We start from the raw sequence: 25,707 nt of genomic DNA on the forward strand, positions 1-25,707 counted from the left end.
TTGATTGTGCTGTTTCTGATACATTACAAAATTAAAGCATCCAACATGTTGAAAGAGCTCCCCTTCACATAGAAATATATCTTTATATAGACACATAGTCTAAACTTGGTGCGGTCCTGAACTTTCCTCTGTGTAATTATGGTTTCTAAGGATCACAGCACATTTGTAAGCAAAGCAAAAACGAAAACCAACACACAGAGTAGTTTTTAATATATTTTCTTCAAAATAGCAGTTTTAGTGTTTTGCCCCCTTTTGCTTAGGTATGTGGTGTAGGTCCCCTAACTTAGACACATCATGTGTCATGCATAAAGCTATGGTTGTTATATGCCTTTAACATCTTATGTATTTATTAATTTAGTACAGATTTAACAATAAGTTGTTCAGTCTGAAATAATTCATTATGTTGTTATAGCAGCTGCTGTTATTTTGTGAGAAGATCTGGAAAATGTTGTTAGGAAAGCCAAGGCCTGAGACAATGCACTAAAACCATACATTTCTAGCATAATAATATGTTACTCTCACTTTCTCAGGACAAGATGAAAGAGGGAATCCCAAGTGTTTATCAGAACTGTCTCTCATTGCGGCTGCATGCTGGTATGTGCTCAGGTCTCGCAGTGTGTCTAAAGCTGGGTACACACTACAGAAATTTCAACCAACTTTTTATGCCGAGCGATTTTACATGCGATCGATGGTCAGATCGCTCGGTCCATGGACTGCATACACACTAGCCTTGTTTAGGACGATAAAGGGAAGAGCGGACGTCCCTTTAGCGACTTTTTACAGCCAAGTTGTCGTGAGCAATGACTGTAATTTCGTACTCACTGTTGTGGATCGGTCGGAAGTTTATACACACTACACAGCGGAAACGAGATTGGAACTAAAATATTAAACGGTACGACCAACCCAATGAGGCGACAATCGTCCATTTGGGCAGACTGTCGACCATCGTGTCACTGTACACACTGACCCGACATTTGAACAAGTGGTCGTATGTCGGCTGATTGAGCCGATTATTGGATGAAAACTGTGTAGTGTGTACCCAGCTTAACTTTCACAGAGTGCTGGATTTCTTAAACACTATATCCAGAACAACGCCTGACCTGCTGCACTATTGTCACTATGCAAAACTGAGCCTGGGGTTGCGTGCTGAGGTGTGTACAAAGGAGTAACTATGGGTGCGTGATATTATTATTATTTTTATTATTATTTCCCAATGGAGAAGGTTCACAGTACATGTGTATAATTGGGTAGCAACATGATGTGTGCAATAATAAATAGGAATTTGTGATATTTTTAATACAAATGTTTGTGAAACATGTAAGCATCACAATGTTAGAGTATGTAATGTAGGAGATGTTTCATCAAGCACCAATTCTTGAAACCATAAGGTTTTAAACATTGTGGGAATTTTTTATGTATGGTAGAAGTCAGAAGGAATAGCGGAGAGGAGTTAATTGTGGGATGTGATATTTTTAGCAGCTGAAGAGTCCATACAAAGTTATTACTGGTCTAGCTTGACTCTGTTCTTCTATGGAAATCTGTTTGGGTGTATCCATTCTATTCATATTGAGGCCTGGTAGTATAGTAGGAAATATGGTAACTGTAAGCTCCCCAAAAGTTTACTTTTATAAATTATTTTGTGTTTAAAATTGAATTTTCCTCCACCCTGACCAAATTCACTGATGACTTCCTGAACCTAGCTGTAATATGGATGGGCAGAGTCTAGATAAGATATAATACTTTGAACAAGACATTCATTTTGATTATGTTAACCCTGCCCATGCAGGAGAAGATATTTGATTATCAATTCTTAAACTCTAGTTTGTGAATACAATTAGTGCTATAAAAGTCATCTGTATTCCTGGTTAGTTGGGTTCTCAGATATATTGGGAAGTGTGTCATTTGAGTGCAAAGGTACTTTATAGACACTGGAATGTATGTTCTGCTGCATTAAGAGTAAGTGCTACAGATTCAGAATAATTAATTGTAAAATTTGATAGTTCACTAAACTTACAAAATTGTAACAATCGGTTGGGCACTGGGATTGCCATGGTAGCCATAGCAAAGTCATCTACAAAGAGGGCGAGCTTATGCTCTGTCTCTGCCACACTAATCACGATGCCATCAGGGTTGGCATGTATTGCTCTTGTTAGAACTTCTATACATAAGATGACTATCAAGAGTAACAAGGAGCATCCCTGTTTCATGCCATCAGTGATATCAAAGAGATTTGATAGGGTTTCATTAATCTTAATTTTCTAAGCTTCCCATACAGGGAAATAATTATTGATATACAAGAAAGACCCAAGTCCATATGCCTGAGTAGTTTCCTCAGGAATTTCCAAATCTGTCAAACGAGTGTTATAAAGCGAAGCTAGACATATCAATTTTATGATGTTGGAATTGTTGCTTCAGGCCTCCCTCTCAGGGACATAATTTACTTGGTCGCTTTGGATCATTTCCATTAGCAGGAGTTTTAGGCAATTGGCAATAATTTTTGGTAGTTATTTGATATCTATGTTCAGCAATGAAATAGGTTTAAAGCTCAAGCTTGTGTTGGATCCTTGCCCTCTTTAGAAAAACCTAATATGTTCTTGGGGATGAGGCGGTGGGGGGCGTGAAGTTGTGGGTGATTGAAATTTTACTGTTATTACATGTTCTAAGTCTGTTGTCAGAATGAGAGTGGTCACGAGTTTACTTACACTTTGCTCTTCTTTTTAGACACCCAGAGATCTAGCCAACTGTAACTTTCAAAATATTGTGAAAAACCTGTTGAATGATGAACAATTTAGGACACACTATATGAAGGTGACGTGCTATGCATTTATAATTTTCATTCTTGGACATATAGAGTGCCACACGTTCAGTTGTAAATTATTTTGCTATGCCAGTAGGTGGCAGTATGAACATGTCTTTTGTGTCCTGCTTAGAGGGAAAAGTTGTGAAGAATCCATATTTCTCTTGTACAGGAGCAGGTTCATACAGAGTTTGGGGAGCCATTTTTTTCTGTTCTGGAAAAGCTCTTGAGAGAATTGTTGGTCAGACTCGACACAGCGCTGCCAGAAAACAAAAGGCATGAGGTACTTTTTGTATTTCTCCACCTGCATTTTGTTCCATCTCTTCTGTTCTTAGTATTTCCTGTGTTTTCCTCTGCAGCTCACATGTGCTATAGAACAATATTTCGTCAGCAATCAATCTTGTTTTAATAAAGGCCAGTCAATGGGTAAGTCAACATTTGTTATGTTATATTCAGTATACATTCACTGCACTTCCTCCCGTCACACTCATTAGTGCAGTGTCTATTGTTCTTTTCTCATGATTACGCCTTAACTAGTATTTTCTGCAGCCTCGTAAAAATGCCAGTAGTAGCCTGTCATCTCCAATGAGACCCAGCTGAAGTCTCTCCCACATTGATGGATCCCTCACCAATGACAACTAAGCCCTATGTCAACTGATGTTGTTTGTGCAACCTAATCAAGGCTAAAATGCAACAGCACTAAATGCTCCACTACCTGGAAGCCTGGTGAAGATAGGAAAAATAGATTGAAATCCATGCCTCACAGATTTGAGAAGGTTGGCTCCTTTATATACAGTAGCTCGCATTTCAATGGCTGTAAATACAGCACAGGGTAAATACATAGGGATTTTATATAACGTTTGATCTGTATTGATCTGTTTTTTTTCCCCCCTTTATGTAAAACTAGACTTACCCCCTGTAAATGCAGGGAAGGGCATGGCAGGCAGCCTCTCAGTCTGAAATGGGCCTGGCTGCATAGCAAATGTGAATAAATGACCTAATATTTAGTTGCGTGAAGACAGGAAACACTGTAAATTGGTGTCGTAAACCCACCTGCAATTTCAAATCTTTCTGGTGTATAGCAAATGGTATAATAACGCATTGTATATTAATTAACAGATGTGAAAGTGTTCCTATACAGTTTCCAGTGTGTTTGAAGTAATGTATCAGTGTCAGAATGTTACCAATCCTGGGACAATTCTTTTCCCCCTTGTCTCTTTCTTTACAGGAGTGTCTACACACATTATCACAGCTTTTAAATAATGACCAATCAGATTAATGCCCTGCATTGATGAAGACTAGGTTTGAGGTGATGAGATGGCTATATGAGTAACTTTGAGAAGAGAAACAATATAGTACACAAGACATACTTGTTTTGGTTATCCAACAATAAAACATTTTATAATTTAAAATGTAATTTGAAAAGAATTATAATATTTAGAGTACAGTAGCACATACCATACACTTTTATACATTGCAGTATATACTGGTCCTTAAACAGGAATGTTACAAGAAACAGATGTCAGTCATTCACTTGAAGGAGGAGACTAAAATGCGATTCGGGAATCGAGAAAGAGACCTTGGGGTATATTTACTAAACTGTGTGTTTGAAAAAGTGGAGATGCTGCCTATAGCAACCAATCAGATTCTGGTTACCATGTATTTTTAGTACATTCTACAAAATTACATCTAGAATCTGGTTGCTATAGGCAACACCTTAACTTTTTCAAACCCAGTTTAGAAAATATACCCCATTGTGTGGAATGGAATAAGTGTGTGAACCACTGAATGTGAAAGTGGCAGTCAATAAAATAGTGAATTATCACAAATTGGATTTGCTTAATGGTGGGGTGTTGTCAAGGGTTGCTGAATATGGGGTTAAGTTGTTGGTTCACCCTGATAAAAGTTGTTCTACGGCTTAGCTCCTTCAGTTTGGAGGCCCCTACATATGTGCAGGTAGAACGAATTCCTCCAAGTATGTCTTTTATTGTTTCTTCCACATCACCCCGGAAAGGAACCTCCACTGTTTTTCCCTCCGACGCCCTAAGAAAGAGAAATAAGCAGTCAGGTGGAGAAGGTTTTGTGGTTCATTTTGGTTTTTATTTAAAAAGATATTAAACAAATAAAAGGAAGCCATGTGGCCTTCAGTCACCTGTACTCCGCAACACCTCCAGCATGTCTCTTCATTGCTGTTTCTGAACTCATGCCATAGAACATTTTATATTTCTTGCCATTCTTCTCGATGATTTCTCCTCCTGATTCTGTGTGTCCAGACAACATTCCCCCTAACATTACAAAGTCTGCTCCAGCTCCTAGAATGAAACCCATCATATCAGACAGTGTCTAATATATACATACTTTTGATTTCCCCCTACCAGAAACTCCAGGATTTAACATCACAAGCCTTGGACAGTTGCAATCACTTATATAGATGTGTAACTATATTGTATCTGTCATGACAAAGTCATTTTACTATTTTTCCAGTCAACCTATTGTCCATGTTACTTTAAGCAGTGACCATTTTACTATAGGTATAATTTGGCATGATTTTAAAAAATCTATAATACTTGTGCTAATCTGAAATGTATTTTTTTCCCTAATGCAGAAAAACATAAATATCTTCCATTTAGATTATCTTGTGGTGTATGAAACTAATGTTCGCATTGATGAAGAAAATAACGCTAAGTGAGATATTCAATAAGATAAGAAATCAGTGATTTGATCTATAGCAGACTCGTAACATTTAATTTGTTAAAAGATTTCAAAATGTTCCAAAACTGAAAATTAAGAATGACACAACAGCATGAAATATGAAATGGAGTGGCAGACAATCTCTACCGTAGATGCTTGAGTAAATTAGGGGTGAAAACTCAAATAACAAGCCCATTCATTGAACAGACAAAATACTTCTAAGCTATAGATATACCTGTACAATAGGCATCACGGTATCGCTACCAATTGTTAGATTCCAAAGCTTTAGAACCATCTGAGAATAATTATTGTAGTTTAAAAATTCACATAGCTTAACTGAACAAAAGATATGGTATCTGTCCCCCCCCCTCTTAGGGTATTTTTAAATCACCAGTAAATCCAAGATGAAAAAAAAAAAGAAAAAGGTTGTTCTTGAGTGATGCACGTTTCTATTTCTTCTTGGACTTACATGTGGCTACTTGGGTATGATCAGTAGCAGCTTGTCTTAGTTTGTTCAGTAAAATTCTCATGTATATAGAAAAAAAAACTATCGAGAGATAAAGCCTATGAGATATTAGGATTCCTGCGCAGGTGGACTTTCTATTGTAGTATGGTATTTCCAATCCCCTCTATCGAAAGATCCTCAGGGTCTTTACCATGTAGGGGGTGCGTAGTGCCTGGGGAAAAACTGTGTGTAAGTCCTAGAGCGTCCTTCTCTGAGGTTCTGAATCTACTTTTTAGGAATAGCGTGGTCCTTCCCACATAATGATGACCACATGGACATTCCAAAACACAAATAGACATGGTTGTCTTACAGTTAATAAATTCTGGAATGGGGAACCTTAACCTAGATACTTTAGAGCAGAGGTGTCCAAACTCGGTCCTCAAGGGCTACAAAGTTTGATTTTAGGACTTCTGTCTGTAGAAACAGGTGGGATAGTTAAGGACGCATCCAAATAGATTAACTCACCTGTGCATGATTAAAGAAATCCTGAAAACATGAACTGTTGGTAGCCCTTGAGGACTGAGTATGGACTTCTCTGCTTTAGAGGTTACTTCCCAAGTTTTGTTACAAATAATATAAGTTATACAGATTGGTTAATTACAGAGGAAACATCCATCTAATTCCATGGGGAGCCAGGTTTCACCTGATATTTTCATACCTTGTTTACTTTACTATTTAGGGCAGTGGATCCCAAACTTTCTCAGTTTGAAGCACCCATAAGGTCTTCATAATTTTTTCAAGGCACCCCTAAGCCAAAATAATTACCAAATACTTTCCCGCCTTACTTACCACCAGCCCTGGCCGTGGCACCCCTATGAGATCGTTGCGGCACCCAAAGGAGCCGTGGCGCATAGTTTGGGAACAACTGATTTAGGGCACTGGGGCCTAAAAATACATCTTTATATTTTTCTAATAGAAGATTTATGGCTTATCAGCAATCACCTTTGTTAAAATCTGATCTTGTTTAAGAATATTAAAATTATTTTGGAATATAATCTTAATTTTATATACCAACAAAAGTACTCGGCACTATAATAAGGTAGTCATAGTGTCTCCTCAATAATGCACATTGCACGTGACTTCCTCGGGAGGTATCGTGTGAAATGGTTGGAGGAGGTCTCTATGAAATACTCTGTGGCCCATCTTTGTTTGCCGATTTGTTCCATTGCTGGGTTGATGACACTATACTAATAACTGGCTGCTATGATAGAGTTTGCGGGATCTGTAATAGTATATCAGCAGAGTGTGCCTTATCTTAATATTATAATAAAAATACTAATGAGATGAGGAATGTTAATCATACAGAATATTAAGCTAAAGACAACTCACATTAATTGCACTCCTTAACTTATGTTTTATACTTATGTTTTGTACTTATGTTTTATGTCCTACATATGTGTTTGTAATAACAAATTTATATCAAAAGGGTAATGTGTATATACTGATCAGTTGCATACACCATAACATCCGGTTCTCTCATACCAGTTGTGTATAACCATAATGTATGGATATACACAACTGGCCCAATTCAAGATTGGATCATGTTGGGCATAAGCAGGATGGCATGACTGTAGATATCAGACATTAATCTACAGGGGACTAGTTGCCTTAGAAGTGTCCATATGAGTGAACCCACTTTATCTAAGATGGAACTACTATTGGAATAGTGGTTGTATATCAAAGTCAATATTCAAGGATTTGGGTGCTTTATTCAATAAATCCACCTTACTTCAGTCATATCCATTACTTTGAAGTTCCCCATCCTCCCTCCAGTAATAATTGCCATTCTGGAAGATTGCAGTAATCAAGGCCGGAGGCGACGAGCATGGATGGTGGTCTTGGTGGCATCTAAGAAGAGGAATTAGATAACTCTTGACAATGTTGTGGAGGTGAGAGGAATGTGTGAGAGTAGTTGCCGGTTCTAGAGCTTACATGCTAGCAGTTCCATGTTCCTGTTCAGTGCTGTTCTGAATTCTGTTTGCTTCTTGGTATCTGACACTTCATTGTGATCCAGAGTGTCCCGATTGCTGTTGAATTATAACCTGTGGCTCCTATTATCCTGCTAGCTGCCGGGGCTAAATATTAGCTTGTGAGTGATAATCCTGTCTGCTGTTTGTTGTTTTTCGAATTCTGCACCACATTACTCTGCACACATTGTGTATCGACTGTTTCTTATCTATCTTAGTAGTTGCTATTCCACTGACTGAAAAGCTCACTGCTGCGCTTGGATATTACTTTACCGATGCTCCTGTTTTGTCAGGTTTTATCTGTATTTGTGCCGCTCCACATTACAGCAGAAAATGCTAGAATAATAACTTGCACATTACTTTGTGGCTCACTATACCACATAGTACTGTCTACTGCTAAAAGTAACATCGGCTTAACTTGGCTACTGCTTCATCATTCATATCTGCCCCATTAGTATCCTACTGGTCCATCATCCATCCCAGCTATTGTGCTACCCAGAGTGTTACGCTCAGGTCAGTCTATTATCTTTGCTCATATCCTATTGTGCCAACCTTTCTCTGTTAAGTTACCACTAATTGAGAACCAAGTGCCGGTGACCATATATAGTTCTATAGGAACAGGTTTCTCTCGGTTGGGTGCATGTGCATCATTTACCTGGGGAAGAAATGGCACCAGGATGCACTATGGAAAGAAGGCAAGCTGGCGGAGACAGAGTGATGCTCTGACCAATGTTATGCCTGGGAACCTTGGGTGCTTGCATTCATGTGGATGTTACTTTGACACGTACCACCTACCTAAACATTATTACAGACTAAGTACACACCCATCCATGGTAATGATATTCCCTGATGGCAGTGGCCTCTTTCGGCAAGATAATGCACCCTGCCACACTGCAAAAATTGTTCAGGAATGGTTTGAGGAACATGACAAAGAGTTCAAGGTGTGTGCAATCTCAGGGAGGCAACGTGAACCTGCAAAAACTAAATATTTTATAGCAACGAGAAAACCAGGAAACAGTAGGTCTCCCAGGAGAACAGTGAATTTCCTTGGTGATTTTAGGAAGATAAACTCTAACTGATATTTTCTGGGTGGATTCAAGGAGAGGATCCACTATAAATCGGTATCTGTGAGTTGTCATCACCCTTTATTAATACAGTCAGCTCTGTTAAGCACCACAACTATTCCTCCTTTGTCCACTGCCTTAATAATTAGGGCAGTATCACTCTGTAGTTGTTTTCATGTCTGTCTCTCTGGCTTGTATAGATTCCACCTCCCTAATTCTCTGTTTGTACTTATTACACAGTTTCCTGAAATCATCAAGGGTGTTCTTATAAAAGATCTGGATTGATGAACTCTTACGACCCATCAGAAAAAATTACGATTTCAACTTTGATTTATCTACTTGCTTACAGCGTTGCAAATTTGTATTACTATCGAACACCGAACAGGGTACATCAGTGATCAATGAATTATTATTTTCTTCCAAAAGTCCTCTAATAATGATCAACACTCGCCATCCTCTATTCTAGAATAATGGGTTGCAATCTGATTGTTAATTTTAGACGCAAAATAGCTTTCAGCTTATTTCAACACTATTCACGTTTTTAGGTCTATAAGGGTTACATTTCTTAAAACAGGGCAATGGTCTTAACACTGTGCAATAAGACTCCTGAATTCTCCGAACTTCTCTTACTTGCTGGTCTAACTTATCTTGTTTTCTGAACTTTTATGTTGCCTCTATACCACCTGGGGTATGTGTACAAATTATTCCTTGTTGGTAATTTGTCAGATATCTTGAAAATTTACTCTTTGATCTCTATCTGTTCTTTCTCAAAACTGGTCTCTCATTTATTCACTTCTGTATCTCTTGTTTTGAAATCCGGTACATACTTCGATTGAGTAAGGGAATTTTTTATCTGTTTCTTCCACTACTTTTCAACAATTTCATTAGTGATATGGAGCATGTATAAGCAGTTCTGGATCATCATTTATAGATAAGGATTTATGACTCCTTAGTCATATGGGGATTCTATTAGCTTCCACATACTTCTATAATGAGACACACCGGTGTCTCATTTCATTCTTAAGTGCATTCCCAAACCTCAAAAACCCTATATGCATATCATCATAATTTATTTATATAGCGCCACTAAGTCCGCAGCGCTGTACAGAGAACACTCACATCATCCAAATTATCTTTATATAATTCTCCATTGTTATTCCAATAATTCTTTCATTAATACACATAAAATATAAATCTGATTATAATAGAATAGATAAAATCACATCTGTAAGTTGTAAAAATCAGAGGATATGGGCTCCAAACAGCCCAGCAATTAGTAAATAACTTACCAGAAAAAAAATAAAAGTAGCAAATATAAATTCAAACAAAAGTGGGTGAGAAGCCTATCTACCACTAAGCTATTGTCAGGTAGAAGTTAGCATTAATGTAAAACAGTATGAGCGGAACTTTTTGTTCAAATATTTCAATTAAGTATGGAAACTCACCAAATGCTTTGGCCACGTCACCTGGGCATGTGCAGCCCCCATCCTGTGAACCACAGAAAATGACACTATTTCTAATTCTGTTATAACTTTCCACACCACTATATTGTAAAATATGGATAAACAAGTAAGATGGAAGACATAAGACATTCTATCGGCATGTATTTAACAGTTTTAGTCTAATTGTACATTAATGTACAACATGCATAATACAATGATGCATGTCAAATATACAGTATATACATATATTTTTGTTTACACTTACTGATATAATATGGCCATTCAGCCCATGTGCTGCATCTGCACACTCAAGAACAGCACTCAGCTGTGGATATCCGACTCCTGTCTTCTTCCGGGTGGTGCAAACAGACCCTAAGTTAGAATAAGTACAGTAGAAATTGAGAAAGGTGACCGAAAAAAAGAAGTGATGACAACCATGTATGACTGAGAATCAGACTTGGATGGTGGCATATTGACGGGAAGTTGTGCAATGTACAGGTGATGTAACGGGAACACACAACCTAGTTGCAAGTTGACTAAGGATACAGGCAGATCACATGGAGCACAATTGTGCTGTTGTACAAAGATTGACACGACCAGATCACAGTCATTAAGAGACCACATTTTCTGCCACCAATCAACATCTGGTAGGTCCTGATCAGTAATAATGTTGGATTGCATGCTGTGACTTGTAGCCAACAGGGAATAAAACTGCCTAACTGGCCATTGGAATTGAGCAGCTTTAAACAGGCATCACTTGCAATTAGTATATTTGAGATATGCCTGGGGAAGCATGCTTTCTATGCCTGTGGGAGAACACTGTATAGAATAGCTTAGCTTATTACAATGGACATTAGTTTAACCTAATCTAGCAAATAAAGTTGTATAAAATGTGAAACATTAAAAATTTTACCAATCTTTATAAAGTTGCTGATCTAAACTCCTTGAAAGTATGGAATGTGTTTATGTTCCCTAGGCTCTCCTACATGAGCAACAAGAAAGGAAGCAGTACCTGGTCCTATTCCGACTTTGATAACATCTGCACCAGAAAGGATCAATTCTTCTACCATTTCCCCCGTAACAACGTTTCCAGCCTGAAGACAGAAATCATTATGTAAGTAAGAAGGGGAAGAAAAGAACAATAATAATCTCTATAACTGGCATACAAGTGCAGGGAAATGGTAATATATATATACATATATATATTTATTTTTTTCTCACCATGATTGTGTGCTTGGGAAACCTGGCTCTAACATCTTTCACATGTTGGACAAACTGCTCAGAATATCCATTAGCCACATCCAGACAAATGTAGCGTACTTGAGGGACTGCAGTTAAGACTTCCTCCAATTGCTGGAAATCAGACTGCCCAGTACCGGCGCTCATAGCCACATTCTGCAGACAAATGAAGAGAAGATTGGGGATTAGGTGCAGTTTGTTAGATTCAAAAGGAGAAGATTATTCGTATCACTCACCTCCAGACATTCTGGAGAACTGGCAGCAAACTGCTTCCAATCTTCAACTGAATAATGTTTGTGTATCGCTGTGAAAAGAGAAAACTAAAAGGAGAGAGAGGTTGGGATAAATAGAAAATTTTGTTTTCTCAGTTTAAAAATTCAAGTTGCTTTTTGTTTATTATTAATAAAACACGTTCTACTGGTAATAGCAAACCGATTACAACTTATATGGGGTAAAGCATACCAATGCTTTTTATATAATAAGTAGACAATATATGAATTGAAAGAATAAAACTGAGCGTATTCGAGCACAGGCACATAGCTCTTGTCACTGAGTAAGTTAATGTGGCACCTGCTCACAAATAATCAGGAAATCGAAAGCAAACATATACGGTTACAAAAGAACTTGTTTACACTCACTGGTTGACATTTTGTGGGCTGAACCACTGCTTATGAGAATGTAGCCTATCAATTCACTAGGAACCAGTGACATCACTTGGGCACATCAGGACCAAAACACTGGTTCGTAGTCAAGTGATATGTTGCAAGGCTAAGCCCACAGTGATGATGTTTAAGGAAGTGTAAAAAAATGATGCAAACATAATTTGTCATGCTTCTATCTGATCTTGCATGCCTAAAAAATAAAGTCTATGCCAATATATTTTTTATACTAAATTAAAACCGGTGGTAGTCACTAACGCAACTACCACAATGACTTACCCGACTTGACAAGGACGAAGCGCTCAATGACGAAAGAATGGTAAGGCCAAAGGTTTCAAATGACTACCTCCCAGAATCGCGAGGAATGAAGAAGCTGGCACAGAGAAAGTCATGTGACTTTCTGGGACTATACTATTATTAGGGTTGTTAAGGGAGTAACGCAGGGAGGCGCAGCATGTAGAAAGTAGAAGGCTTGCTATAAAACACTGTACATCTGGCGCATCCCTGCATTACTCCTTTAACACCCCTAATAATAGTATAGTCCCAGAAAGTCATGTGACTTTCTGTGTGCCAGCTTCTTCATTCCTCGTGATTCTGGGGGGTAGTAATTTGAAACCTTTGGCCTTACCATTCTTTCGTCTTTGAGAGCTTCGCCCTTGTCATGTTGGGTAAGTCGTTGTTGATGTTGTGGTAGTCGGGGTCACGTATCCTACCCATTAAAACTATTGTTTACCTTGCAGAGAGCTCGTGCCATCTCAAAGGTTCCTACAGTGTCCATATTGGCAGCGATTATAGGGATCCCTTCGTAGCTTTGACCAGAGTTCCTGAATGTAAAGGAACGAGAGAGCTCCACCTGCAAGACAAACAAAACAAACAAAAAAAAGATAGTTATAGACGCTGAATAGCAAGGAGACATTACTTATGGTATTATGTTCAGCCAATCTCATGGATAATTTTAAGAATGTTATGGAAAAAATCATGTAACTGCAATAAATAGTATAGTACATGTTGTGGTATCCTTGTAGACATTACAATCACTATTAAAATTTCTTGCATACAGTAGAGTTAATTAATTTCTTAATTAGGTTAATATAAATATCCCTTTCATGAAAACTTAATATGTATATTTAATAAGAAATGTTTTGACAAGTACTGAGTATTGGGTTCTGCCTCTCCTGCCAAACCTGGATGTTTGTAACAGAGCCATAACTAGGGCGGTGCAGCAGGTGTCCAGGGCGCCACTCTGATTGTCACAATGACAATTACAGGGCAGATCTGAGCCTCTACTCGTTCTGATTATCAAGCTGCCCAGGGGCACAAGAATACAGGGGACACCTTAGGGTTGCTGCCTGTCATGTTTCTCACATAGTTGTGCTTCAGTTGCATGGCCCCTCCCTCGGGACCAGTCACCTTAAGCTGGGTACACACTACACAGTTTTCATCCAATAATCGGCTCAAACAGCCGACATACGACCGCTCGTTCAAAAGTCAGGTCAGTGTGTGTAGTGACACGATGGTTGAAATTCTGCCCAAATGGACGATTGTCGCCTCATTTGGTTGGTCGTACCGTTTAATATTTTCGTTCCAATCTCGTTACCGTTGTGTAGTGTGTATAAACTTCTGACCGATCCACAACAGTGAGTACGAAATTACAGTCATTGCTCACAACATGGCTGTAAAAAGTCGCTAAAGGGACGTCCGCTCTTCCCTTTATCGTCCTAAACAAGGCTAGTGTGTATGCAGTCAATGGACCAAGCGATCGGAACATCGATCGCATGTAGAATCGCTCGGCATAAAAAGTTGGTTGAAATTTCTGTAGTGTGTACCCAGCTTAACTCTGTGTGCTACAGATGCAGATTGGAGTCTATTTTACCTCCCCTCCCACTTCAAAGACAAAGTGACCTGCTGTGGGAAGTGCTTGTTCACAGGTAAGAAACTCACATGGGACAAAGCACCATAGGTTAGGATCACACTGTGGGCATAACAGCACAAGTTAGGAACACACACCGGGCATAGCAGCAGAGGTTAGGATTACACAGGAGGCATAACTGCACAAGTTAAGAACACATATCATCGGCAGTTTATACATGGGGCATAGCAGTTAAGGAACAAAAACAGTGTACACAGCACATCAAACCAATGCCTTCTAGATAGAGTTGCTGCCAATGTAAAAGGATTCCCACATTAAGAACACAGATTTACCATATTATGCAAAAAAACAACAAACTATGAAATATAGGGGTAACAAAACACAAGTGTCCTCACTATAATAAGCCTATATAAAAATAACAAAAAGCCTTATATATATTAAAACATATTTAGAATCTTCAATTAATAAAACAAAATCAATGAATAAACATTAAAGTATTATACATTCATTTAATAAAGACCAGGGATGTGATGTCCATTCCTGTAAAAAGTCTTTTAAAACCTATCTACAGAATCACTACCGATTTAATATCAGGCTGGCTGGGGGGTGGGACTGTTTTGTTCACTCACTGCTCAGCTGTCCAGGAGGTGAATAGTTACTACAGTATCTCTTTCCCAACAGGGTAGTCAAAGTTGCAAGAACAGGTAGGAAAAAACATCAGAGGATTGGAAGGTAGTCTAGCGCTTGTAAAGATTAGGCGCTGACACTGGGAGGCAGCATCTACTCACACATATGGGGAGTGCCAGTGTTTTCTCATGTCCAGGCAGTGGTGGATCCAGAAGGAGGGAGGGGGGTGGTGATCGGGGCAATCGTTCCGTACTAGCACAAGTCTACCTTTAAATTGGGCTCCAAACGCTGATCAAAATGGGGAGGGGCCATGGTCAATTGTGGGCAGTGCCAACCACAGCCAGCCAATAAAATGCAGGGACATGGTTATGCTAAATCCACCCCTCCCCCTTAAAAATAAAGTCTAGGTCCGTCCCGCTGCACAGGGCACTAAAATGTCTAGCTACAGTTCTGGTTTGTAATGCGCTATAGTGAGACCGCATAGCAGGAGCTGAAATCCATGTAATTGTCAAATGCTATAAACATAACACTTTACAGCAAATTGCAGACCCTGCAACAGATGAGATTAGCACTCAGTCACACTTAGAAGGTAAGTTTGCCATGTGATAACTATTAAAATATGGCAGAGGGATAAGAAAAACAGATGTTGCATGGAACACTTTTAGAGATGAACCAAACCCTGATGTGTATTTTGTAATAGCCATAATTAACAGATGTCACTTACATTTTTCAAATGTTTATGCTGGCCTATTTTTTAGGTTCAGTTTTGTTTGTTTGTCCCTAAAATGACCCACTAGCATAGCCAATAACACAGGTATATAAATGTTTGATAAGCCACAATACAGGATAAAAAGATGATAGTCTCCTTACATGATCAGGTGTAATCAATGCCATCAATTATAACTGTTAATGTAAGGAAATTGGCATGTTTGGGTTACTTCATCATCAGCTATTTATATAGCGCCACTAATTCCAAAGCGCTGTAGAGAACTTGCTCACATTAGTCCCTGTCCCATTGGAGCTTACAGTCTAAATTACCTAACATATACACACACAGACAGAGAGAGTGAGACTAGGTTCAATTTGATAACAGCCAATTAAACTACTACTTGGATTTTTCTATAGCTGCGTCATTTTAATGAGGACATAAATGCTGCTTATAAAGACTGTGGATTATATGTTCTTTCTCCTATGGATATAATGGATTGAATGTGTTCCTGTACATTTTACAACACTGAGGATATTCATTTAACCAGATCTTGAATTGCCAATTTGACTATGATACCGCCCAACATTAAGACATGAAAAGTCAGGATACAAGAAGCCCCATCCTTGACTTTGAGATAAACTACACTCACTTTCGTGTAAGCACGGCTCTGTCGATGTCCGCTAATCAAGACATTTGGGATATATGGACTTTGTAAATCACATTTGTGTGGCTTATTATTGTACAAATAATTTAGTTTATTTGAACGCAAGTATTTTATCACTTCCATTATAACTAGGCTTCTACGAGTACTGTTTCATTGGTATGATGGTTGATAACTGATATTTCCATACTATAAATATATATTTCAGAATGCAGCAGCCATCTGGTGAACTGTAGCTTGTTTTGCTTTGGGTTTGTTTAGGTTGCAGAAAGAAATACAGTATTTCACACTTTATACATTTGTATCAACATTATGACATACAGATTTTTTTTTCTGAAGGATACTACTACTTAGTCTGCTTGGATAATATATCAATAAAACTGCATGTATTCATACTATATACACACGATTTGATTGGAAAAAAAAAAAGTGTTAAATAAACTTGGTAACAGACAACTATGGGAAAATGTGAGTATAGTCTTATCCAGTACATCGTTTACTGAGATTTAGATCTGGACTTTAACAATATATAACTGAATGTTTTTCTTGTATACACTGGTCATTCCCCATCTCTGCCTCTCTCAGTGAGGACATGTTTCATTAGGTAAAGTATTGACTCAGAGAGCTGGTATATAAATAGCATTTTCAATCATTAGACTTTTGATACACAAGTACAACAAATTTGAAAAAACGTAATATATTTGGTTTATATTTATTTGAACAAGAAATCAGATTAAAAAGCCTGTTTATCCTCGAGGGCAGCCCAAACTATTTTCACTTCTTCATTAACAGTTTTTGTAAAGGCCTACATATTACACAGGGCTTTACAGAGATGTAATCATTCACATCAATCCCCGCCCCAGTGGAGCCTATAATCTATATTCCCTACTACATGAACATACACCTGCACTAGGGTTCATTTTGTCAGAAGCCAATTAACCTACGAATACCTTTTTGAAGTGTGGGAGGAATCCCACGCAAACTCACGAAGAACAAACAAACTCCACCCAGATAGGGCCTTAGTCAGAATCAAACCCCTGAACTGAGGCACTGTACCACCCATGCAATTTTAACTCCATATTGCAAGTACTTATAAGTGGTTTTTGTTGTCTTAATGCAAACTGTGACTTTCTTGTATGATTTGGATGTGGGTTTCATTTAGATGAGTTTATTCTATTGCTATTTATCTTGTTCAGCAAGGAGAACAATTTAGGTCTAGGATATCAAGTAGGGTAGTGCTTGGTGTGAATGGTGCTAGTACTTTTACCACCAATACTTATACAAGTATGAAAGCTGATAATTTTCTTATAAAAAAAAAAAAGACATCAATTTTAAGTGTGAGCAGGATGGTATAGAATATAAAATAATTTAAACAACAAAGAAACCCTCTACTCATAAGATAACTAAATCTATTTGATATGCTAAGTATAAAAATGTTTATTATTTCAAATATATAATCCATGTCAATAATACGCAGCATATGATATTTATGTATGTTAAATTACCACTTTTTTAAAAATGTATAGTAGTTTAATTATTCCTATGTATGATCTATGTGCGATCTTCTACAAGAATGGTTTAAACTATTTTATGAAACATTCACCTCACTGCGAGACTTTAAAGTGCTTCTCTTTGGCCTCAGCAAAACATCCTTAAAGTCCAGCTTGATATCATTGTCTATTCGCGGCATGATCACCTAAATAGAAAACAATAGAAATGAATGACTGGAGAGACAGGTGATCCCGGGCAGACAGCTATACATTAGAGGGCTGACAAGAGAGCAGTAGATGACAGCAGAGTGACCTAAGAATGACAAGGTGGATGGCATAAGTAAAAGGCACGGGAAGGAAGCAATAGATGGCAGGAGAGGTGACACAGGTGGCCCAGGGATAAGAGTGGTGGCGGACAGTAGAGAGACCGTAACCCTGGACAGAGAAAGGGAATGTGATTGATGTATGGATAAAATGTGGCGCAATACACACCTGTCACTCAGGTAACCAACAAAGACTGTCACAGATCCCAACACCAGTAACTTCCTGTTTCCTGACCCCGCGCCCCGGAAGTGAATAGGAAGTCATTCTAGTGGGGAATCCAGGAGGGGTAATTGTCACGCCCACCCCCTTAGCGCTACTGCCTGCAGTTAGCGACACGACGCGTTGCTTTCAAATCCCTGTCCCTGCTAGGATCGGTGGGTGTAAGTCCCCTGCAATGAGAGGGATTTTGAGTTACGGGTGAGTCGGAGTGGGACACATAACGGGCCGTGTTGGCCGAGTCATGTGACCCGGTGGGAGGGGCTTGATAACGCCCCCAATCATTCAACAGTATAGATCCGCTCCTGAGCAAAGGCTGGCAGTAGTATAGAAGACAGATACTCACGACGCCAGCATGCTTATTAAAGTAAAGGTTAGTGTTGGGCTTCATCATGTTAATATCTGGGGTTATTGTGTGTGATATACGGCTGATGATGGTGATTGTAATACATGCTTGGGTGATGAGTGCAATTAATGAAAACCACATAACTATGGGTGCAGTGGCTTAAACATACCCCAGGGGATGGGGACTGTAATAAGGCACTGAGGATTACATCTAGAAGCATGTGAGTTATAGCAAACTATGACAGAGGTACAATGTTGGAAATTATAACATGTCTACTGGAATGGTATTACAGGCCTATTAAAGGATGACTATTATAATTTTCATTGTGTAGATTTAAAATATATCGCTTGCTTTTGTGGTGATGAAATGTCATTTTGATGTTCCTATATTCTTGATTGTTGCTATATAGGAGTGCCTTATAGGAGTGCCTACTTTTATACTAAACTTTTTAAAGGGGATTTATAATTTTTGAAAAAAACCTCACTATGTAAGACTGATTGTTCAGGTTCTTAGACTGAGACCCCCACTCTTATATTAAGTGACTGCATTTTAGCTATCCTTCTTTTTTCCTGTAGGCCCTCATAACTAGAAATGTTTTGTCTTTGGTTATCCAGTCCAACATATATGATGATCAAACATGCTCACAATTTTGTAGGACCTGTAACTTAAGTAAAAGTGAACAGAATGTGGGGCAAATGCAAGAAGGATGCTCTATAGTTTTTGGTAAATCACACTGCAGATTCTAAATGACTGATGCATCTTAATAGATTATGTAAACTAAAAACTGATTTATTTTTTCATTTTATTTCTTTTTCTGGAAAAATTGCATGGCAAGCCATACTATTTAATGAATTCTCTGCTGTAAATTTATTTGGTATGTCTATCATTTCAGACGCTGACCGGAAAGGAGATAGAAATTGATATAGAGCCTACTGACAAGGTATGGTTATGGTGGCTTAGCTTTAGTGTTATTGTGCAGATGTGAATTATCTTGGAAATCTGCTATGTGTATTGTATGTATTATACATACTAGAATAAATTGTTAAATAATCTTATGTAAACTGTATATTGTCTTTATATTTTGGATGTTTAGACAATTCCCCCTCCTTATTTAACACCTTTTTCTTGCTCCTTTTTAAGAACATAACACAGGGTTTTGACTGCACAGATCGTTAGTAAAATCTGAATCTTTTAGATTTTGAACAATTCAGATCTTTTCCTATTTGCTAACATAGGAGGGATGTTTTGTAAGCTTGAAGAAAATAGCCTGTTGTATAAGACTGAGAACTTAGTTTCCAGTTCTGAAGAATACTTTTCAAAGTAGAGATTGTGGAGAAGTTTAGCGTTAGACTCAAGTACATTTGCCCATTATCATTTTGAACATTGTGTAACATTTGTCACGCTGCATATGCACACTTTGCCTGTTCCCCTTTGAATGGTGGACCAGGCATGCAATCCGGTGTTCTCCCCAGAAAATTTTGCTTACTGGGTGGTATGAAGAAGTAGCTGGGTGGGGGTGGTGTAATACTTTGCAATCATATTGAAAACTGTTGGAGGATATCGCCACACCTGCCAGGACTGGTCTGACTGGTTGTTGGTGGTCCAACACACACTGATGGATGCAGTGCTCAAATAATGCCTGTTAAAACAGGAGAAATAATACGTTGTTCCAGTGGATCCCAAACTTTCTCAGTTCGAGGCACCCTTAGGATCTCCATAATTTTTTCAAGGCACCTCTAAGCCAAAATAATTACCAAATTGTCCCCCACCTTGCTTACCACCAGCCCTGTCTGTGGCAACCCAGTGAGATCGCTGAGGCATCCCAAGGAGCCATGGCGCACAGTTTGGGAACCTCTGTGTTATTCTATTATAATAGGACTCTGTTGCGCTTCAAGAGCAGGGTAGGAACTTATACTTAAAAAGGCAGAACGGGAAAGGGAAGGTGTCTGCATTCATGGACCAAATACAATAAGTGTTAACGTAATTCTGGTATAAAGTACTTTCTCACTGAGCTTACACATTTTGGTAACTTGGCTGAGTGCTACTCAGGATACTACTCTTGGGCACTTTTGGCAAGCAGACGGAGTTCTCTCTTGGTTCATTGCAAGTTATGGTGGCCAGGCACAAAGCCAGCAGAGTGGCTCCTATAATAAGGCAGGCTTCCATGATGTAGCTAGTGACACGTCCTCTTGGGGGGGCTGGACACGGGTACCCCCTTCTGGTTTAATTCTGGTTTCAATAACCTGATGGAGTTGGAGGGTGCGGTGCTATGGAGACGGGCAGGAGAGCACACCATTGGTCAGATGTGTGTGGACAGCCATCTACGGTCCTTTGAACAAATAAGATCCATGTTTTCGATGCCTAACTCTCAGATCTTCTGATTCTTGCAGGTACCACATGCCCTGAGGGTTCAATTTTCCAGGGCCTTGCCTCAGATTCTAGATTCTCCAGTTAAAAATGTACTATGATCTGTGGTCTCCTGGAAGACACTATCTGTGTTATATTCCCTATTGCTCCTTCAGGTGTCTCCGGAGGGGCTTGATCTGCTTAGAACTAGCTGGAAATTTGAACTGGGGGTTCTTTCAGATGAGGAGTGAAGTCTAGTGATAGGGGGTACCAGAGATGCCACCTCATGCCTGTGCTATCAGCAGGTACACTTCTGTACACAGTGTATTTAACCCCAGCCAAATTGCACAAGATGGAACGCACAAATGTGGAGTGGCCCAAGTGCTGTGCTGTTTTATGCACTCTTTGCAATTTACTGTGGACCTGCCCACTCATTCAGTCCTTTTGGGGAAAGATATGAGGTTGCATCTCTTCCACATTACCTGTCACTCCTGCTCTGTGCCCTAAGATTTGTCTGTTCGGCACTGCAAGAGAGAACCTTGATAAACTGCTCTTTAAATACATATTTACTCTGGCCTCTTTGGCTAAGGTTATTCTTGCTAGTTGCTGAATGGCACCTGAGCCACCCAGTGTTCCACACTGGACTTCTCTAGTTAAAGGAAGTATGGAAACATGAATGGCTTATGTACGAAAGTAGAAAAGCCATGCATAAGTATCATGGGTTATGGCAACATTGGTATGAGTTCCAAAATTGTATTCACCCTTATCAAGATGATGTGGTGGGGTTGGGGAGTCACCAGGAAGATGATTAGCTCACAGCCCTGCGCAGCTCTAACAGAAGAGACATGGAGAATTGACAAATCAGATATTTGTGTACACATACACAATGTCAATATATGTTATACAGACAAGGAGATACTTTAGAATTTGATATTGGTCGAAAGTTTGTACATGGTTAGCCGAATTGTGTGGTCTACACAGTTAAAACTCCTGCTGATACAAGCAACAAGATTAGATAGAGGGATAGATAGAGAGATTTATTTATATGCTTTTTCTTACATACAAAAAAAAAAATACTTTTTTTTTTTTTTTTTTAAAGTATTTCTAGTGCTCATATGGTAGTGGCTGTTTCTGGGGGGTGAACTGTGTGAGGTCCTCCCAAAAAATCTGCTGCCAGCTAGTGGCACTGTCCCCCTGTCTTAATGTCATACAGCCCTGGTCATTAACTTTTCAAACAAAGTTGCCCTCAGGTGTGAGTCCTGTAGTTGATATAGATATATAATCAACTACAGGACTTGCATCTGAGAGCAACTTTGAAATAGTTGATGATCGTGCTTTCAGTTGCACTGTAACAACTTTAAACGGCTAGGCCTTCACATCTAATAATTGGATTCAACTTCATAGATATTCTGTTCCAAACATCAGCATCTGCAAGATATCAGGTATGCATTCTATTAGTTACTAATATAGAGCACCCAGAATGAACAAGGTACATATAATTTTTAATGAGTTGTACTTTGAGTACCACCAGTTTTTGTAAAGTTTTATAATTCAGTGTTCCATATTGTGTGGATGCCACTATGTTTGCTTTCAATGTTGATATTCTGCAGGTGGAGAGGATTAAAGAGCGAGTGGAAGAAAAGGAGGGAATTCCACCACAACAACAAAGACTGATCTATAGCGGAAAACAAATGTAAGTTGCATTGTAGTTTGCTATCTAAACCATAACTCGTGCCTCATGTAGAGTAGGCTCATTGTAAAACTAGAGCCGTAAAGTTGCTGGCTATTTGTATTTTGAGTTGTGCATAAAGATAATACGACTTCTAATACTTTGTAAGTATCTAGCACACCTTAATTTGGCCAGAGTAAAGATACAGTCGTCATCAGTGGTTTGTTTTTTTTGGGTTTTTTTTTTACATTGTTAAATTGACATTTAGACTTTCTGTATTCAGTGAAGGACTGGAGAGAAGTGAAACATGTAATACTCGTTCTTTGGAATAATTTTATTTTCGTACAGTGGAATCTTAAAGTTCCTAATCTACACTAAAATAAACGTAGAGTTTCTCAATAAACATAAAATCAACTTAAGCTGTGTTGGCACTCACAATTGAATAGAGAATGAAATGCTTTATAATGCGTTTTACTGATGAATGGCCTAAAATCTATAGTGTGAAACCCTGAATAGTGTTGCCCATGTGACATCGGAGATCCAGTAAACGTGTTTTAGCTTCTATTTTGTTTGTGACATATATAGCAGCTATTGCTTCAGTTCTGTACTTTGTGTAAAGAGGTTGGCTCAGTTTATGCTCATAATTTAAAATAACTAAATAAACTGGACTTTTTTTTGTGTGTCCCCACTCCCTAAGAACACTACTGGGTGAGGAGAAAAACTTTTAAGGTGATTTAGATTAGGGTATGGGTATCAAAATGTATGTAATATTCAACTCATGCTTTAATGGGATGTCTTTAGTTTTCAAGTGGTTGGGAATAAAACAACCTGTAGCCAATCAGAATGCTCAGAGCAGCTGTTACGTGGGAGTGATCTGTCCACTCAATTAGATATGTTAATGATGCCTGCATGTGACAAGGGCGGCGAGCATACAAGTAGAGAAAATAGGCAATTCTTAGGATTTTATTTTTGCAGTGTGTCACAGCAAAAGCCACTTGGGGGAGTGTGACTTTTGGGTAATAAAAGCAAAACGGGCTGGTCTAGAAATGACTGAAAAAAAACAATCTCTTTACCACTCGCTATTAAAACTAAAACACTGACATTCAAATTCTTTAACCGCATAAAGACAAACATTTAAATGGGGTTTACTGTGACAAGAAAGACTATGCTTATTGAATAAAAATAGTTTTAAGAAATTGACATATGGTAATATAAATGCAAAATATTTTATAACATAATTGTGGAACCAGACATAACCTGTACCCTAGGGAACGCCTAGAAGAATGTAAACCATTTCTCAGCAGTAGGCTGATTCCCCAGAAAATGTCAATTTGTAATACTTTCACTGCTTTTCAAGCATTTTTTTTTCCGCTGTCCAAATATATATATCTCCTATTATGCAATAGGCACAATTAAGTGAAGATGAATGTTGAAGTTACAATCCCTTTTTAATATTGAATTCATCAGTTACTGTATCTGGACAGCACTGGCATTTTTTTTTCTTTCAGCCCTTGGATCAAGGTGGCTTGATGCACTGAAACAAATGCTTACTAGAAGCTGCCATATTTGCATAAAGTCACATAATCTGCCATAAAAGACAATGCAGTGATGCCCACTTAGCTGGACATCATTGTGGCTGTTCCCTTTCAGCAAAGACTGATACAGTAGACCTGATGATTCATCCTACCTGTTTCTACAAACAGGATTTCTGAAAACATAGCTTGTTAGGAGTGGTTTTGAGCACCTCTGCTCTTAACTGTATAGCAGATATTTATTTTTATTTTATTAAAGTGACATTAATGTACCTTCAAATATACATTCTTTACATAAGGTAATCTGTCATTCAACGCTTATGTGCCTCTATTGTGAAATATCTTCACTTTTATTTCCTTTTATTTCAGGAATGATGAGAAAACCGCTTCAGACTATAAAATACAAGGTGGTTCAGTACTACATTTGGTCCTTGCACTTAGAGGAGGTTGCTGAAGGATAAATAAAGCCTCCTATATAGTCCTTTTATGGATTTTAGCTGTAGAGGTGCTGCATACCAGAGGTCTTGTGGTGTTGGGCTGTTCTGCCCAAACCTCTGCCAGCTTGTATGTAAAATAATGAAATGATGTTATTGTCTATTGTTATTTTTGTTTACCCCTAAATAAATGTTCCTGCAAATATTCTACCGCCTCTTTTGTGAAAAGATCTGAGCAATGTGAGATTATCAAATCAACCTTATATTTAAGCAAATTAAAAAAAAAAAAAAAAAAGTGATTCATCTGAGACCTACTCCTTGACACCATGCACACACAATCCAGCTGGGTTTTCAGCTCCTCTTTTAGATATATTTGAACATCTGTTATTCTTTAAAAGTGGTTGCACACAGACGAGCTGAAGATGAAGTGGTTAGGGTTATAAAAACATGTAGCCAGTTAGAATTAGAATCTCAACTACAACACAGTATTTAGCATGTACATGTAATGTTGGGTTCTTATCAAACTAGTGCTTAAAGTTTGTGAGCACACTTCTATATGAAACAATGTCCATATGTTCAATTTGGCTATTTCTCCCATTTTTGTTTTGGGTCAACTTTTTAGTTCCAACAACAAAAATTTGTTTTAATTACAAGTGCTCTTTAAGACACGTACTGTCACATGATATCCTCTAAACATAATGGTGGCAACCGGTTTGTCAGCTGAACAAATATTCATGAGATATCATCATATCCATTCACTAGGAACAGTGACATCATTGATGCATTTCTTAACCAATATTCATAAGCATTGATTCTTTGTTCATGGCTGCCTTGCACGGTTTGTAGCCATCCGGTTCATTTTAACACACAGTAACTGGTTTTATTGGGTTTGATCAATCCAGTGCAACTTGGACATATTAAATGGGAAATCCCACATACAAGGTTTATTTATTTTTCATTTTAAATGGCAATCTACTGCATTTTTTAATTATGCTTGTGTGTGTGGTTTTTTTTTTTTTTTTTTTTTATAAAGCTGTCCCTCTACAAATCTTTATCTTTTCAAATTCTCTCTGGAGGTTGCAAAATATGGCTGCCAGTTACACAGATACATGCTGACGG

At 38.3% G+C, this 25,707-nt stretch overlaps 2 protein-coding genes across 2 annotated transcripts; one reads left to right on the plus strand and one right to left on the minus strand.

The window, feature by feature from the left end:
- Nucleotides 1–4,164: 4,164 nt before the first annotated feature.
- On the minus strand, nt 4,165–18,303 carry GMPR2 (guanosine monophosphate reductase 2). Its single transcript, XM_075211153.1, has 10 exons — nt 18,214–18,303; nt 17,835–17,927; nt 13,098–13,217; nt 11,942–12,025; nt 11,688–11,861; nt 11,479–11,560; nt 10,732–10,838; nt 10,470–10,512; nt 4,950–5,109; nt 4,165–4,840 (listed from the first exon to the last, which is right to left on the minus strand). Exons 2-10 carry the CDS (start codon nt 17,919–17,921, stop codon nt 4,654–4,656), a joined length of 1,044 nt encoding a protein of 347 aa, XP_075067254.1. The 5' UTR covers nt 17,922–17,927; nt 18,214–18,303; the 3' UTR covers nt 4,165–4,653.
- A 184-nt stretch (nt 18,304–18,487) lies between these two features.
- Nucleotides 18,488–24,793, plus strand: NEDD8 (NEDD8 ubiquitin like modifier). Its single transcript, XM_075211154.1, has 4 exons — nt 18,488–18,634; nt 19,500–19,547; nt 22,564–22,646; nt 24,524–24,793. Exons 1-4 carry the CDS (start codon nt 18,617–18,619, stop codon nt 24,606–24,608), a joined length of 234 nt encoding a protein of 77 aa, XP_075067255.1. The 5' UTR covers nt 18,488–18,616; the 3' UTR covers nt 24,609–24,793.
- The last annotated feature ends 914 nt before the right edge of the window (nt 24,794–25,707 follow it).

This window comes from Mixophyes fleayi, chromosome 1, assembly GCF_038048845.1.
Source record: "Mixophyes fleayi isolate aMixFle1 chromosome 1, aMixFle1.hap1, whole genome shotgun sequence".
NCBI lineage: Eukaryota > Metazoa > Chordata > Amphibia > Anura > Limnodynastidae > Mixophyes > Mixophyes fleayi.